Source organism: Cebidichthys violaceus, unplaced genomic scaffold, assembly GCF_023349555.1.
Source record: "Cebidichthys violaceus isolate CVI_PGR_0920_01 unplaced genomic scaffold, fCebVio1.0.p SCAF_1, whole genome shotgun sequence".
Taxonomy (NCBI): Eukaryota; Metazoa; Chordata; class Actinopteri; order Perciformes; family Stichaeidae; genus Cebidichthys; species Cebidichthys violaceus.
Window position 1 is genome coordinate 20,312,312 of NW_027176262.1, and position 15,941 is coordinate 20,328,252.

Here is a 15,941-nt window from a genome sequence, read left to right on the forward strand (position 1 = left end):
GCTTTTATAAAAGGGAGTTCTTCAAGTGGCGCACTCTGGTTTCCGGTGTTTTACAGCTTTTGTACGTTATTATGAATGTTAGGACAACAGCCTGCTGGTAATAATAATACTGGTCCGGCTACAGTAACGTTACTGTTAACTGTCACTAGCTAAGCTAACTAACGTTTACAACATAAGCTAACGTTAGCAGAGCTTTAACAGCCAGCCTCGTTTCATGTAAATGCCCCTCTTAACGTATGTGGGTAAGAGTGTAATGTGTGTGTATTTTATAATCAAATCATAGTATTGTTAGCGAAAAGTAATCTCCAATCTCCTCATTGCTAAATGTAAAGTCTTTGGTTGCTAGGAAACAGAATAGGCGGAACTGAAGCGGCTCTCGTTTGTTGTGCCCGGACGTCTTATTTGGTTGCGCAGCATGCCCTTGACTTCCTACGAGAGGTGATAGCCGAAAAGTAAACGCTGGGAGGTCACTTGAATATCTGAATTTGTTAGCATGGGGTTCGTTCCAGACCTGGGGAAGTCTCTCCCTCCTCCGTCCGTCGCCAACAGGAACTCTTTGTGGCTCGCAGGCGTCGGCTGGTGCTCCGCGATGCTCCATAATGCCATTAACCACAGGCCACCAATGAAATCAGGTTAGCATGTTTGTTAGCTATCGTGTCTACGGTGTTGCATTTTCCTCTCAAGCGTATGCGACGTTTGATACAAATCAGTAAAATAAACTGGTGCACAACAGAATGTCGACCTGGCGTTTGATAAACGAGCAGTAACTTGTTATGAAACCTTTATTATGGTGCTGAAAGCGTGTTTAATCTATATGTTTTATGATCGTCCAACTTCAGAGCTTCCTTTTTTAAAGACCCAAACTGTATATTCGATTTGATATAGTGTACTTATTTTACTTAATTTGACTTAATTTCGGTACCAGCTGACTTGTACCTACCTAAGTATGCGTGCAGCTTGAGGTTCCACATAAGCACAATGAAAGCTTGTATTTGTGTTTTCAGTGCAAAGTTCATCTTATAGTATTGTCACATTGTGTGCTTAAAATGCAATAATGTCCCGTTTGCCTTTTTTTTAGGTGTTCACCGACAATTCCTAATGGCAACCATTGGTTGGTTCATCGGCTACCACCTTACAAAATATGAAAATTACACTTTTGCCAAACTTGATCGAGATATGAACGAGTACATCAGACTCCACCCAGAGGAATTTGCAGCAAAGGGTAAGTGAATTATCAGTGCTTTAGTCTAACAGAAGACACAATAACCCAACACTACAGCTGTCTTCAGGGTTAATGTTCCAGCACGTCTCTTGATATTTAGTTATTATACAATATATGGGAGGGACGTTATTTGACAAATATTTGTGGCATGATAGTTGTCAGGTGGACTTTCATTAAAAAAATGTATAGACTCATGCAGTGCTCTGTATGGATCCATTTTCTTATTCAGCATATTTTTATTTACCTTTTTCCTTTATGGTTTGTTGTTCACATTATCCGATGTGCCTCAATATACTTTTTTTTAAATATATATATTACCATTATTAACAGTAATCCTATGCTGACAACAGACTGGGATTTTAAAATTTGGTCAATATGAGAGTATGAAGCCCCAAGCTGTGTAGTTTGTGCCGCACTTTATTCAGTGTTTGAAGAACAATACCACATTTGTAGAACTTGGTGACCCATGTATGTGTGTGTGTGTAACCAAGGGGTTTCTCTCCGTTTCCTCTATCTCCCCAGAAAAAAAGACCTTTGCAGAGATCGTGGAGCCTTTCCATCCTGTGCGCTAAGTGTCGGCGGCTGGTGAGATGCAAGAGGGAGCACTTGTAGACTACCTTCTGTCTTGAGTGGTCTTTTTGTGAAATCTGTCATTTGTTGTGAGAGGAGTAGTTATGTAAATAAAAGAAATACCTGAATTCAACAATAAGCATGATGCGTTTGTGTGTTTGAACATAAATGTAGAACACTGATCTTTTGTCTCATGATCATTTAATCAATCAACATTTTGACGTATCTCCTAACCATAGTTTCCAAGGGACTATGACAGTTGTGAAGTGAGATAGAATTGATCATTATAGACAATGCACGTTCATTCCATATCCATTAAGTTAGAAGCATTGGGTCACAGAATGTAAACACTTGACATGTTCAGGTGACTTTGCTACATAAACAATGCTTTTACAAACACCATATTTTTGTTCTGCTTGAAGTCCACATATCTTACACGCTTTCTAATTTGCCACTCCAATGATGTCCATATATTTCACAGTGAGGCTCTGAGTCTTCTTGGTGAGGTCACTCATCACAGAAAACAGTCCTCTCAGGTGGAACCGGAAGAGAGTTTCGGGATCCGTGTCCAGAAGAGGCTCCAGGGTCTTGTCGAGCGCTGCGTTGGTCTTGGCCTTGTGGTCGTCCAGGAGAACCAGGCTGCTCTCCACCGTGTTTCTTATGGCCTTGAGCATCACATAGTTGCTATACAGGTCTCTGCAGGACTCCTCTGTAGCTTCACAGTCCCACGCCTCGTCAGTGGGCACATCTCGCAGCAGGCTCGGCAGGAGAACGGTCTGCTCCATGTCACTAACGGCTGAGCTGTACCCTCTCAGAGCCAGGAGCAGGCTGTTTTTGTTGAATTTGGCCTCGGCAGACTGCATGGTTCCAGTTGGATGTGGTCGGCCGCTCCTCGTGCTGTGGTCGCTTACAGTAGGAAGCAGTGTGCAGCGCAAAGCCTCGAGAGCAGATGCTGGGGAATTTATAGGACAAGGTGGGTTGATCAGTGGTTATGTAATTGCATCACCCGATGTATTTCGGGATCTGAGTTTGCTTTGAGTGCTTTGTGAAGTCAAACGCTTATCTTTATTTGTTTTACACAACCTGCAATTTCTCCGAGGTCATAATAATGTCTGACCAGTGTGTACTAAAATGTACCTGTCAAATCATTAACCGTGCAGACCATAATGTTTGAATGGCCTCAGTATGAAGGGGCAACATGGTTTTGTATTTACTAATCTAAGATTAAATATGAGCTGAGGGAGGACACATTTCGACTCAACAAATAGAACCTTACTGTTAAACCAATGTTGGCAGTGTTTACATTTGCAGGTCTGAAAGACCCTGAACTACTTGTTCTTCTGTCTACTGTTTGCACATAATATTGATTTATCATGGCTCTAATATATTCATAATAATGAAGAAAGGGCCCAGGTGGGCCTGGGTGAAAACATTTCTTTCTAGGTCTGGTTCCCTGGTTTCGAAACTAAATTGGATAATACGGTTCTTTCATGCGTGAGAAGAGCTCTGGGATTTTCTGCACAAATGGAATTGAAAGCTCTGCAGACAGTCTGTGCCTTGGCAGACTAGTTCAGAAGAGGAGCCAAGCGCCACCCTGAACACAAAATACCAGTTTGTGTCACATAAAAAGACAAAGATAATCACTTTTAGAATGTGATAGTTGCTCTTGGATTCAGGAAGGGTTCTAAATATACTGTATGTCCATGCAGTGACAGTTTGCACATTGAATTCAACTAATAATTGAGCAGAGAAGAGTGATGGATTTGGCCAGAATTGATAGACTCCCTGAGTGACAAACCCTGTATTCTTGCAACAATCAGATCTTAACAAAAGCATGCTTTCCATCTCTTTGAACCAGAAGTTGATATATTAACAAAATATATCCACTCAGCTATAAAGCCTCAATGAGGCACAGAATGTGCCTGTAATATGAGAGTTTAACTCCCAGCCCTGTATCTGTGTCCTGCACACTTTTAAAGAAAGAAGAAAAGTACATGTTTGTTTTTTTCAAAAATGTATTGATTTTTAAGGCAACATTGTAACCTTAATTATTGTAAAATACAGTAAAACATTACATTGCATGTCAAATATTTTTACATTCAGTTACGACATCGATATTCAGTTACCATCCAGTACAGTGTAGTTCTCATGCAGATCTCACATGAGCAATAACACACAAAAAAGAGCAAGTGAGTGTTTTAGATTTTAACTCTAAACAGTGTTAACATGTAAACACCCATATGCTGTTATTAAGTCATAGATGGCAGAAAATCACAAAGAGTTTTGTCAGCTGTCTTCTTGTGACTGAGAGTTCTGTAAACCAAGAGTTCCATACAATAGTTCCGTGTCTTAATAAAGTAACTCAAAGTCATTCACCGTGCTTTGCAGCGTCTACTGGAACCATGATGGGAACCTGAAAGCAGATCACCCGTCACTGAGACTCTCCAAACACATCCCCTGTTAAAATGTTTTCAAACTTCCAGAACTGAAGGGCCGTCGTCCAAGAAGTGTGAGAGCACAAGCAGAGGGAAGAGGACGAATGATCCGCCTCCCTTGGGGGCGACGTACAGAGCCATCATGTCTGCGTGGGACTGCTCAGTCAGTTCAGGCTCCTCCCCAATCAAGCACATTCAATATTTCCTTCACACTGCTGCAATCTGAAAATCCTCCAAACACAATCTCAGTTCTCCACACACTCCAGCTCGCTGACCACGGATTCAGTTTACGGCATTCGTCTGTTGACCTCTAAGAATGATTTCCAGAACGTTGGTAAGATCCATCATCTTGGCGAGCATATCCATGATGTCGGGATGATCCCTGGCTCCACTGATGAACTCCTCCAGTGTCAGCTCCCCTGAGGAGAAAAGATGGAAATGGCGTCAACGCATTACAAACATTAGGGGATTATTATTTTTTAAATGATCACATGTAAGGAAATTTACTACTAGACGATTAATTAATGACTCATATTCATGCAATATTTCACTGGGCCGGGCTGGTCATGGTGACTTTACTTCTAACCACGAACACTGATAATAAATTATTAACAATCACTACGTACTGTATGTCCTGGCTTGACAGTAAAATATCCCTTACCTTCTCCGTGGACATCAATCTTCTCATATACAAGATTCACAATGTCTTCTGGAGGCACGTCGTAACTTCTGGTGATATCTTGAATGGCCTGATAGAAGAGTTTACACAGTTAACTTTTAGTTAAACGGACTCTTGCAAAGCTCTATCATTTAAACAAAAGTGAGTAATATGTTAAGCTAATGATAATTTAACTGTATAATGGTTCTTTCACACAAACTACTGATTTTGAAACGACTACTAGTAATACGACCATGGCATTAAATGATTTGTGAGTATTAATAGAAAGGTGAAAAGGTGAAAAGATGTTATGTACTCTGTAGGGTGATTACTGTATGCTTTCGTGATTGAATTAGGTTGTAGGCATGGCCAAATTTAGACTTGTGGTAAGATAAGAAGCCCACCTGGATTATGTGTCATGACTAGTTCATGGCCCGTTTCTCCTCTTTCAGAGCAGAGCCTCTAAGCTTTGCGATTCAGGAAACGTTGAGCTGCTCAGTTCCTTAGATCTGCAACACTCTAATCATGGAATATTCAGAGAAAATATACTGTACCTTGAATATGGTCTCCATTTCCTGCTTGTCAATTTTCCCATTTCCATCTTGATCAAAGAGCTTGAAGTACCACTTTAGTTTCTGGTTAATTTCTCCTTTTAGCAACAAACTTATTGCTGCAATGTATTCCACAAAGTCCATGTAGCCATCCTGCAAATGGACACATGAAAGATATAGTTAGGAGGAAGGACTTTGAATCCACCTGCTACCAAATAACATCAAAATGGATTTCAATTAGGATTTTCAAAAGAGAAATTGTATCACTTGGCGTTTTAGGATTCTATTCAAGGGCTATGAGGCTAATGCAATTCTGATGAAACTATAGCCGATATTAACAGACACAGTATTTTGTGTATGATTATGATTTTTGACCTTTTGTCCTAAACTTTGTGAAAGACCCACAAAATAGAGAAGATCCAGAGACCTCTGCACTCTCGGAACATTCCCTTTAAAATGTCATGCTGTTCACGGTAAATGATTGAAAATAGTACAGGGCTTATTTCCCACTGAATAGCATTTCTGATACAAGTATTACTTTGTGCATCAGGATTTCACCAAGCCACTGTCTCGTCAGTTGACAAATTGTTACCGGGTTGACGAGACTTTAATGGGTGTCCCATAATCCATTTTTTCCTGAACAGGGAAGAAGAGATCTGCTGCAGGTTTTTCCTTACCCCATCCATGTCAAAGGTGAAGAAGACCTGGTCCACATAGCTGCTGGCCTCCTCTGTCATACCGGTCATTTGGAGCATTGTTTTAAGCTCAAAGAGTGTTATGAGTCCTGAAGGAGACTCCTTCATGAATTTGGTGTACCAGTGGTGCATATCCTCCTCCAAGACATCATCAAGGCTGGTGTTGGCGCCCATTATTCCGCAAGAGGTTGATTGATTGAGGTTTGGACCAGAACCCTGCAGAAAGCTAGAGGTGATGTCGAGGCGAGAGAGGACGGTGTTCCTACAGAGCACCGGCAGCACTGAGGTCGGGCTGAAATCCCACGCAACGACCACCTTAATCTTTAAGTCTTGCCTCTGCCAAAAGCAGAGATAACCCTTTAATGGGATAACTGCAGTCGTCTTCCTAGAACCTTAGGACATTGCATGTTATATGACTGAAGTGGGCTTAGTAACCAATATCCAAGGAGGTGGGACTCTAATTAGTGTAAAAAGGGAAGCTTTCAGAGAAATACAGTGTTAAGTTGAAATAAAGACTTCAACCATGGAGCTGTGGGACAAAGTTTAATTTCATGTCTTTTATATATTAATTTGCATTTTCTTTTTCTTTTTCATTTTTGCAGTTTCACATTGCATTTTAGTGAGGTATTTTCATTCCGTTATTTTGCATTCTCACCTGCATAGCCACATGTCCTAATGCATGCAAATAAATAATCTAAAGGTCCACTCTCAAGGGTTGTCTCACACCTCTGGGATTCCTCAGGGAATCAACAGAGGGAATTCCTCCTCCTAACTCATCCTCTTTACAAACATAAACAGACTAGGTGTTATTTCTGAGTTACAAAACACACACACTAAGCTTCTTATGAAACATTACATAAAGTTATTTATACTCTATACTGGGTATTTTACATAAAACGAGAAACATGTATACGCATGTGCTTTTTTTCCCCAAAAGCTAATCATTAGAAATTTTAAATTGTTTGCTTATTTGCATCAGAAGCCTGTTCTTTCTACACAGTAAAATCCGCAGTGTTAAATATGCAGTGTCAAAGTCCATGGACTCTTTCAGAGTTATTTCAACAACAGCTTGAGTAAGATGTTGGTGATAATTTACATCTTAAAACAGGTGGTGTCAGAAGTACTCTGAAAAGCCCCTCACACCTCCTCGCCTCATTTCTAACCATCTGGATTTTTCAAGGCGTCATTTTCTCAACGTCGACTGACTGCGGTAAGTGTCTTTTAGTCACCTATTAAAACAATTATTTGGCATTTCAACAATGCTCTGTGGAAAATTGCTGGAAACCATGTGTTTTGATCAGCATTACCATGCCTTTAAGGTCAGGTTGCATCCTGACAGGATTGTAAAGGTGTTGCACATAAATGAGCTGTTGTACTTTAAACCATTTGATGTTCAAATGCAGTATGGAATGGCAGATTCATCCCTGTACATTGTTCCTTATTGCCATTTTATGCAGATCTAAGGTCAATGTTTGGTTTCTCCATGAAATGTTTTGTATTTTTGCCCAGCACAATAAAGTTGTGAGATGCATTGTTTAGTGGTAACTGGGGATTTTTCTTGTCAATTAATGGTATATTTGAAAAAGCTATATAGAAAACAAATTGGCTGTAATTTGACACTACAAATGAGTAAATTAATTGTAAAATTATAAATAGTGTTAAGTTTCAGTGACACTGTGCAGTGTTAATGGATGTTAGAATGTTACACTATCAGTGCTGTGTTCACAGTAATAGAGCAAATGATCAACACAGTAGTGTGCAACATCAACACTTACCAGAGTTATTTGACCCTCCAGTGTTAACTTTTTATAACTCCATACAGTATTAAATTGAACTCAATTAGAGTAGATTTGTTATCACAGAAGAGTTCATTATCAACACTAATGAGAATATTTACACTCTCCAGAGTTATTTAACCTGTAGTGTTAAATAACACTATACAGTGTAAGGTAGTGTTAAATCTTTACTCTATTTAGAGTTAATTTAACTCTAAAATTGTCCAAATACACTCGGCAATAGTGTTAAATTTGACTCTTTAAGTGTTACTTTAACACTGCAAAATTGACTGTGTAGGGTCTTTCGTTGCCCCGTTTTTAAAGACACAATGAACAAAAGCAGCATCCACAGTGAAGGAAGCAATAGGGTTATAATTCTGATAGGTTAATAATGACATTGGGTCAGGGGTGAAAAGGCCAGACACTTAAGGAGCTTACATCATTGAGGGACGCTGCAGGAGAGTGCATAACATTATTGTCCCATATGTTTGGGACACAAGAGATAGTGTCTATTATAAATATATAATTATATAAAAGTGTCAATTTTTCAGTGTTAGCCAGAGGTCAGATGTACTCTGATGGATTTATTTCATTATCAACAGTGAAGCAGAAAAATGCATAAAAAAACAACTTCATTGTTTACCTGCTTATTGACTGTGTTTCAGTCAGACCTCAAAGGTCATCCAGAGCTGGTGTGTGTGTGTGTGTGTGTGTGTGTGTGTGTGTGTGTGGTGTGTGGTGTGTGTGTGTGTGTGTGTGTGTGTGTGTGTGGTGTGTGGTGTGTGTGTGTGGTGTGTGGTGTGTGGTGTGTGTGTGTGTGTGTGTGTGTGTGTGTGTGTGGTGTGTGTGTGTGTGTGTGTGTGTGTGTGGGGGGGGGACTTATTATATTTGAAGAGATTCTAATAATTTTTCCGCTGCACAATTGCACTTTTGAGGGGCTTAGGATGCACATTGACTTCACCTGCAATTAAATGTTCTATAAAAGATAAAATGGACTTGCCTTGCCTTTTTTTGAAAATAATTTAACCGTTTATTAACCCGATCCAGCCTTAGTTCCCACAACCAGGTCAAAAAAACTCATCTTCTGTGCGATATCATGTTTTTGTTTTTCTCTCAGTGTATTGTACTTAAACAATGTATCTTTGCCACTGACCCTAAAATAACAACACGATTAAGGTTATTGTAAGAAGTAACTCAAGCCTTATGATGAAAATCTGCTTTATTTGTTTTTATAGAATAGATATGATCTGTGACAGACTTTGAGTCAATAGAATATATATATAACAACTCTGCACACACATCCTGAATGGATGAATACATGTTTAACCAGCACCGGTGACCCATGGCTGATCTAGTGGCTTTGCATGACCAACCTCAGAGGATCATGAGTTCGATGAAGGAGAGGCAGTGGTGGTGTTTCAGCCAACCAGGCTATCGAAGCTCACTGAGCTTATTATAGTTAATCTGGCTTTAGACGACTAACAATCCTCATAATATGATTGAGATGGACCACCAGTGACTACAGGCGGCACAGGCAGCTAGAACCTATTAACCTCTAAGGTATACACAACCAGGATGCATGCTGCTGCTCTGTGCCTTGGCACATGATCGCTCACTGCTGCCAAAAGATAAAGAAAAGTGTTTACTTTAACAGAACAGAGATGGACACATGCAGAAACCCTTCTAAACTCTGAATACCTGCAAGCCGCTGAAGTCGATTCAAGTTGTCCACTTAAAATCAATGAATCTAGTCTTCACAGAAATGTGCAGGTTTACTCTTGTTTATCCCAACATTTGCACTATTTGAAGGTTGCATAGAGCAGGTGGCGTGATCTGGTTTTATGTACAGTAATAAGCTGTCGAAATCTCTTGGATTCCACTGATGCACTGCTGTTTAAACTTGATCTTTTGACCAGCATGTGACTGTCATGCAGCCAGGACTGCACGTGTAAATTTACCCTTCAGGAAAAGGTGGTCCAGGGTTACAACATGCTCAGTAGCTCATTCTGAATGCAATACTAATTTATGTCATACACAATAATATGTTTTAATTCTAATTGTGCCTTTTCAGAATAGCAGGTATTAGGTCCTCAATAAAACTCGGCTGGTTCTCTATGGGGTTAAATCCTTTTTATGTACAGTGCTGTCTGAATGATAATGTATTGCTATTCAAAACCCCAAAATGTATCTTCAAATATCAATTGTATGTCAATGTTATACTTGTTTACACCATATCTAGATATATCTTCTTTTATTAAGTCCATTGTAGAAAAGATGAACTGACTCTGAAGTTATACTGTAACTGACTGACTGCAATAACTCTAACTTTCAGCTCTGACAAATAATGTATCTGAAAAATATTCTGTATTTTAGAAATAATAGGCCTTATATATTATACGACATGGTTATTTTATTCAAACCTTTACCAGGTGAGTTCTCACCATAAAAATGACTCAAACTTAAGCTCTTTCCATGTAGTCTTGTACGGAGCACAACCAGCTGAGGGGAGGCCTATAATAACCCCGTAGCGCAGGGAGGGGTATTCAATTAAAATTCCAAAAGGTCCCGATTGAGAAAATCTCCTAATTTCAGATGGGATTTTAGAGGAGATGGTGCATAGTTACAAAATCACTTCACCTCAGGTTGATAGCAGACCAACTCAAGGTGTCACTCAGAGAGAACCAGGACATTCTGATGTAGCATTTCAAAATTAAAGTCCTTCAAAATCGCATGCATGAGACAATTTGACTAATTTCAGATGGGATTTAAGAGGAAATGGTGCATAGTTACAAAACCATTTCACCTCAGGTTGATAGCAGACCAACTCAAGGTGTCACTCAGAGAGAACCAGGACATTCTGATGTAGAATTTCAAAACTTCTCTGACTCACGTAATTATTCTCCTGCCCTTCATTCTCTTTCCTCGTCTCAGCCCCGTGTGTCTACATCTCACTCGAGTCAGGAAACGTGTCAGAATACCCATGTTTGATTGACTGAGCTGCATCACGTGATGTGATTTACAACGCATGTAATTGGTCGGTTTGTTTCCTGGACCACTGACCCGAGTGCCGTAAAGGCTAGAAAAGCTATCTATTGGTTTTAGGTCCAGGGTCCGGATCCGGACCGCAGTCCGCCTATTAGTGACCCCTGCCGTAGTGCATGTGAAGAATGTCTGTTTGTGACCAGATACTTGGCCACAAACATTAATGACAACTGTAATCTCATGAGTAGACTGACATGTTGACATGATCACGGCCAAGAAACCAACTGCGATCCCACACACTGACACATAACTCTGTATTGTACATGTGACACGTCACCTCTGTTATTAAATGCAAAACCCAGAGAGACAAAAGTCATAATTGTGAGATAGAAAGTAAAAATGATAAGATACTTAAACACAACAGTTGCAGCTCTTTGGCTTAGGTTACCCTACATTTGACATAGAAATGGATTGTGAGTACATTGAAGACTACATTAAACGTGGCTTTACAACAGTCTATGGGTAAATGGGTGCATTTTTGAAGCAGTGCATGCTAAAAGGTATGTGAGCAGGTGTGCTCTGACCAGATACAGACTTTTAAAAATGTCGGTTTTCTTTTTCATCAGCTGTTGATGAAAGCACAGACAACACGGACACATCATACATCATCTATCAATGTTTATGAGAGGCTGAAGGCAGACTTGACCGTCAGTGAGGAGCTCTTGGATGTAAATGCATGAATGGGACGACGGCGGGGAGGAACATTAGTGATGCAGAGGTGACAAAAATATCTTTGAACAAAGTTAATGTAATAACTTGTGTTTGATATTTGTCTTTGTTATTTTCTTTAAAAGTTTGATCTTAGATAGAGTAATGTGGGTTTATTAACCCTAAATTAAAAGGATTTATGTTATAATAACAGAAATGTGCTTAAATATATTTTTACATTTATATAACTGCATGTACAATATTGTTACACTTGAATAAACAATAATCAAATGCAGAGACAGTTATTTAACAATATGTTAGGAGTAGTTACATTCATACAGTTACAACCGGCCCTTTGAGGACAACCATGATGCTGATGTGGCCCAGAGTGAAATGAGTTTGACACCCCTGCTCTATAGGCAAATGTTTTAACAGCGTTCCACAGTTTTGGTTTGCAAATAATGTCTGATGATGGGAAATAATGGTACAGATATGCAAATACAAACACTTGTATTTCTATTTTTTTTTTTTAAACAATTTCAGGCACAGGTTTTGTACAAATGGTCATACATGATAGTCAGGGAATGAATATAAATAATTACAGCACTGACATTTACAGTTGCAGTTAAACAAGGCACAGTAATAAAGTCTCCAATGCAATATGGAAAAATGTGTTTCATACACTCGATAAAACGCTTATTTTCTTTTGATTCTGTGGTGAGCGAAACCACTCAGTTAGACAATAGATGTCTATTTTGAGTCCTGCGAGGTCATGCACTGTTCATTGAATTAAGAACAATCTTAAAAGCCTTTTAGACACAATGAGATCAGACACATGACCTGCAACCACAGCGGCTTTTGTGCGACTGTGGCTTCCTGTGGTAAAGATGCATCACAATGCAACATTTTTGCAGACCCGTGGGAGAATCACACAAGAGTCTGACACGAACAACCCCCTCGCTGTAGGAGTGTCTCACTTCAGTGAGAAAGAAAGCAAGATACACCCGTTTTTCTAGAGTCTGAGAAACATGTTTAGGGAAACTGGAGCAATGTACATCTGCCCCGACTCATCTGCCTCCTGGTCGTATAGGAACTGTCTGACCACGTTGTACACCATCTCCCTGCTCAGCGTGAAGTTTCTCAGCTGATCCTGTTGCTCTTCAGGCATGAGAAACGTCAGCTGGTAGTCAGCGATGACTGACCCGTTCCTGTGGGGGGAGTAAAACAGAAGTTCACACATTCTACAAAGCACAAAAGGCTAAGTCATGTAGCAGAGGTGAAAATAAATGTAGGTCATCAACACTGCACGTAATGTTTGTTCACCTGAACGCCTGTATCTCCGCTTCGGAGAAGTATCGTCCCAGAGCAGGGGAGGATCTGTAGACGTCAGCCAGCTGGGTGGAACAGGAACCCACATGCAGAGGCAAACAATTAGAGTGTAACCTTTTAGGCCGACACTAAACTACTTTCACTGAGGAGGGCTTACAGTAGCAGCAGCTATGAGCAGGGTCTTGTTATGCGAAGCTTGTGGAATAACTGTCTCAGTTTAGAAGGTGTTTCTTACTTGGAAGTGATAGAAGTTACATTACATTACATTACATTACATTACATTACAGTCATTTAGCAGACGCTTTTATCCAAAGCGACTTACAATAAGTGCATTCAACATTGGTAATCAAAAGAACTACTAGTCACCAGAAGTCATAAGTACATTTCCTTTTCCAAACAAGCATCTAAGAGCATGAAGCAGAGCATAACTCAGAGCCAAAGTACAGTACAGAAACAAAAAAAACAGTTAGTGCTATAAGTAATATGAATACAATAAGTGCAACAAGCTAGTATGAAAACAATAAGTGCTAAGTGGAAGTTACATTTATATACTACACAGCTGTCATTGTGAGGTGTGGATGGAGTCGGCTATGCAGCTCTCTCATTTAAAAAAGAACCAAATAAACTTATAGTGTGAAATGTGATTACAGGGTTAAAGTCAAACCCAGAGGAACTCTGGGTAAAAGTTTTGATGAATCGACATTGGAAGGAAATACATCTTTACATCCGTTTCAAATATTTTTTGATGCATTATCTTATGTTATTCATCATATTCTTCTGTACAATACTTGTTGATGTATGTTTTTAATGTAAAGCATATTGATTATTACTTGTAATGAATGTGCTATGTACTGTAAAGAAAATGTCCGTACCTTGCCTTAATAGCATAACTGTTCACTTCTACTATTACCATTAATTAACTGATGCATCAGCAAAATAAAAGGAATAATGTTTGTCAGCGTATTCCAAAGTTTGTACGTTTGCTCCGATATACTGAGTTATGAATACAATCAATTCATTTATATTTAGTAAGCACATTATTTGAAATACAGCTCATAATCGGTACAAACCTTTCTTTGAAGGTCAGCAGCGAGTGCTTGGCTTTCATTGGAAGAAAGCGTGTAAAGTTCCTCTGTGAAGACCCGATTGGGCAGTCGGAAGCTCCCATTGAAAGACCGAGGAACTTTAAACAACAAACTGTCAAAGTTGTCATCCCTGTCCACATGGATCGCTGCTCAAAGAGGGAATTGGTCAAAGCATCAGCACACAATGTTATCATCAGCTTTGAATCGTTTTATACTTCTGAAAATGTTGACGTGTTCTTACATGAGCATTTCAAAATAACTCACACTTTGGCCTTCAGCTGGCCAGAACCTTGTAACATTTGCGCTCTACACTATGATAAATTGCCTTGGTAAAGCTCAAAGTACTTTAGCAAACTTTGAAATTCTTACCGGACCTTAACTTTAATTACGCTCGTATTCTTTAATAAACGCAGCATCATCTAACACACCTCATGCAACCTTTACCTGCGCACATGGCCAGCGAAATCGCAATCACAGTACAGATGAGGACAACGATACCGATGACGATCACCAATAGTCTGACCCTCTCTCCGCTTATCCTGCACACGGAGTTCATCTACAAGCATAAAGAGAATGCTTCGTCAACAGGGCCACAGCCTATGTGGGTTTGAATTCAATACTATAAATAGATATTTGGTTGGATGGGAAAATAACTCAATGAATTATCACATAAGGCATGATAACAGAAAAGTTCCTCTTCCTTTAATCCAGGTGTGGAAGTCAAAGCCCCAGAAACACTTCTTTTTACTAAAAGTCTCCATACCTTTCGAGGAAAGAATGTATTTCCCAGAGTACTTTGAGCTTCTGTTGTATGGCCAGAGAGCACTGTCTCCCCATTACTACTGGTAGTCTGACAAAAAGACACACCGGACACCAGACAATTGGAATAAGTCATCTCGGGGGCCGTGTGTTGATTCGTTCACACATCCAGAAGTGCTGAGAATGAGTGACTAAGAGAAGTTGTTGCCACGGAAACGAGTGCTGCTTTCCTTTGTGTCTTTTACACAGAAATGGAAAATGCATGATAAACTGACTATATGTGTTATTCTAATATCTTGAACAGACGGTGAATCTGAACAAAGGAGCACACGCTTTGATGGAAGCTCACCTGTCCAAAAAGCAACCCGTGTTCCTCTGTTGCATCAGGGTTCCTGTGGACCCCACCATCTCCATCACCTGCTGTCACCTAGGAGCAGCCAATTATTGGGAAATAACACTATGAAATGATAAACACCACAATGGGATTTTTTGTGCAAAAATGATGATACATACAGAAGTGGTATGCATATTATCACCATTTTGTATTATAAGATATTACTAATACTACTACTATTACTACCACCACTAGTATTATTATTATGACTCTTAGTAGAATCAGTCAGGCTAAACATGAACTCTCTTGTTTACCCCATTATTAACTCACCTCTTCATTAGGAGAATATGTTGCTCCATCGTTCCCATTCTTCATGAAGGTCTGCAGCTCCATGCTGGCTTGCTTCCAACTCCCAGTGCCAAATAGGAGTTTTGTAATCCTGGCTAAAGTCTCAACCCGGAAGTGCCTATTGGCTATAACTTTAAATAATGAAACCGCGGGACAGTAAGGTGCGGTGCAAAAAGGCAACAATTCCTCAAACAACAATAGGTCGCGAGTTTACATTGTTTAAAGTTATTATTTGTTTCTCTCCGCAGACGAAGCCATTCGTTTCTTCTTCTTCTTCGTCTGCTCGTTCTTTCCCAGACAGGTGAGTTCCTTCAAGTTTCGGTGCAGCTGACGTCGGAAGGCGTTGTCAAGAGAAGAGACGGAGAGGGAGGAAACTTTGACATTTGTGGGACGACATGACACACATCCGACGTTTCTTGGAATTTAGGGACTGCACTGTGATTCACCACCAGCCTTTGTTAAGACACGTTATGAAGGAAATATAACGGAA

General features: G+C 39.8%; 4 protein-coding genes across 4 annotated transcripts; 1 reads left to right on the forward strand and 3 right to left on the reverse strand.

The window, feature by feature from the left end:
- Positions 1-395: 395 nt before the first annotated feature.
- On the forward strand, positions 396-1,931 carry ndufc2 (NADH:ubiquinone oxidoreductase subunit C2). The gene is made up of 3 exons (XM_068714251.1): positions 396-632; positions 1,079-1,222; positions 1,745-1,931. Exons 1-3 carry the CDS (start codon positions 494-496, stop codon positions 1,792-1,794), a joined length of 333 nt encoding a protein of 110 aa, XP_068570352.1. The 5' UTR covers positions 396-493; the 3' UTR covers positions 1,795-1,931.
- Positions 1,932-1,976: 45 nt separating this feature from the next.
- On the reverse strand, positions 1,977-2,736 carry thrsp (thyroid hormone responsive). Its single transcript, XM_068714238.1, has one exon. It carries the CDS (start codon positions 2,653-2,655, stop codon positions 2,236-2,238), a length of 420 nt encoding a protein of 139 aa, XP_068570339.1. The 5' UTR covers positions 2,656-2,736; the 3' UTR covers positions 1,977-2,235.
- Positions 2,737-4,433: 1,697 nt separating this feature from the next.
- Positions 4,434-6,305, reverse strand: guca1c (guanylate cyclase activator 1C). The gene is made up of 4 exons (XM_068714226.1): positions 6,114-6,305; positions 5,440-5,589; positions 4,889-4,976; positions 4,434-4,646 (listed from the first exon to the last, which is right to left on the reverse strand). Exons 1-4 carry the CDS (start codon positions 6,303-6,305, stop codon positions 4,510-4,512), a joined length of 567 nt encoding a protein of 188 aa, XP_068570327.1. The 3' UTR covers positions 4,434-4,509.
- A 5,246-nt stretch (positions 6,306-11,551) lies between these two features.
- Positions 11,552-15,941, reverse strand: LOC137883102 (TPA-induced transmembrane protein). The gene is made up of 6 exons (XM_068724921.1): positions 15,434-15,941; positions 15,119-15,196; positions 14,455-14,566; positions 13,996-14,156; positions 12,920-12,990; positions 11,552-12,804 (listed from the first exon to the last, which is right to left on the reverse strand). The coding sequence occupies exons 1-6, from the start codon at positions 15,494-15,496 to the stop codon at positions 12,609-12,611; spliced, it is 681 nt and encodes a 226-aa protein (XP_068581022.1). The 5' UTR covers positions 15,497-15,941; the 3' UTR covers positions 11,552-12,608.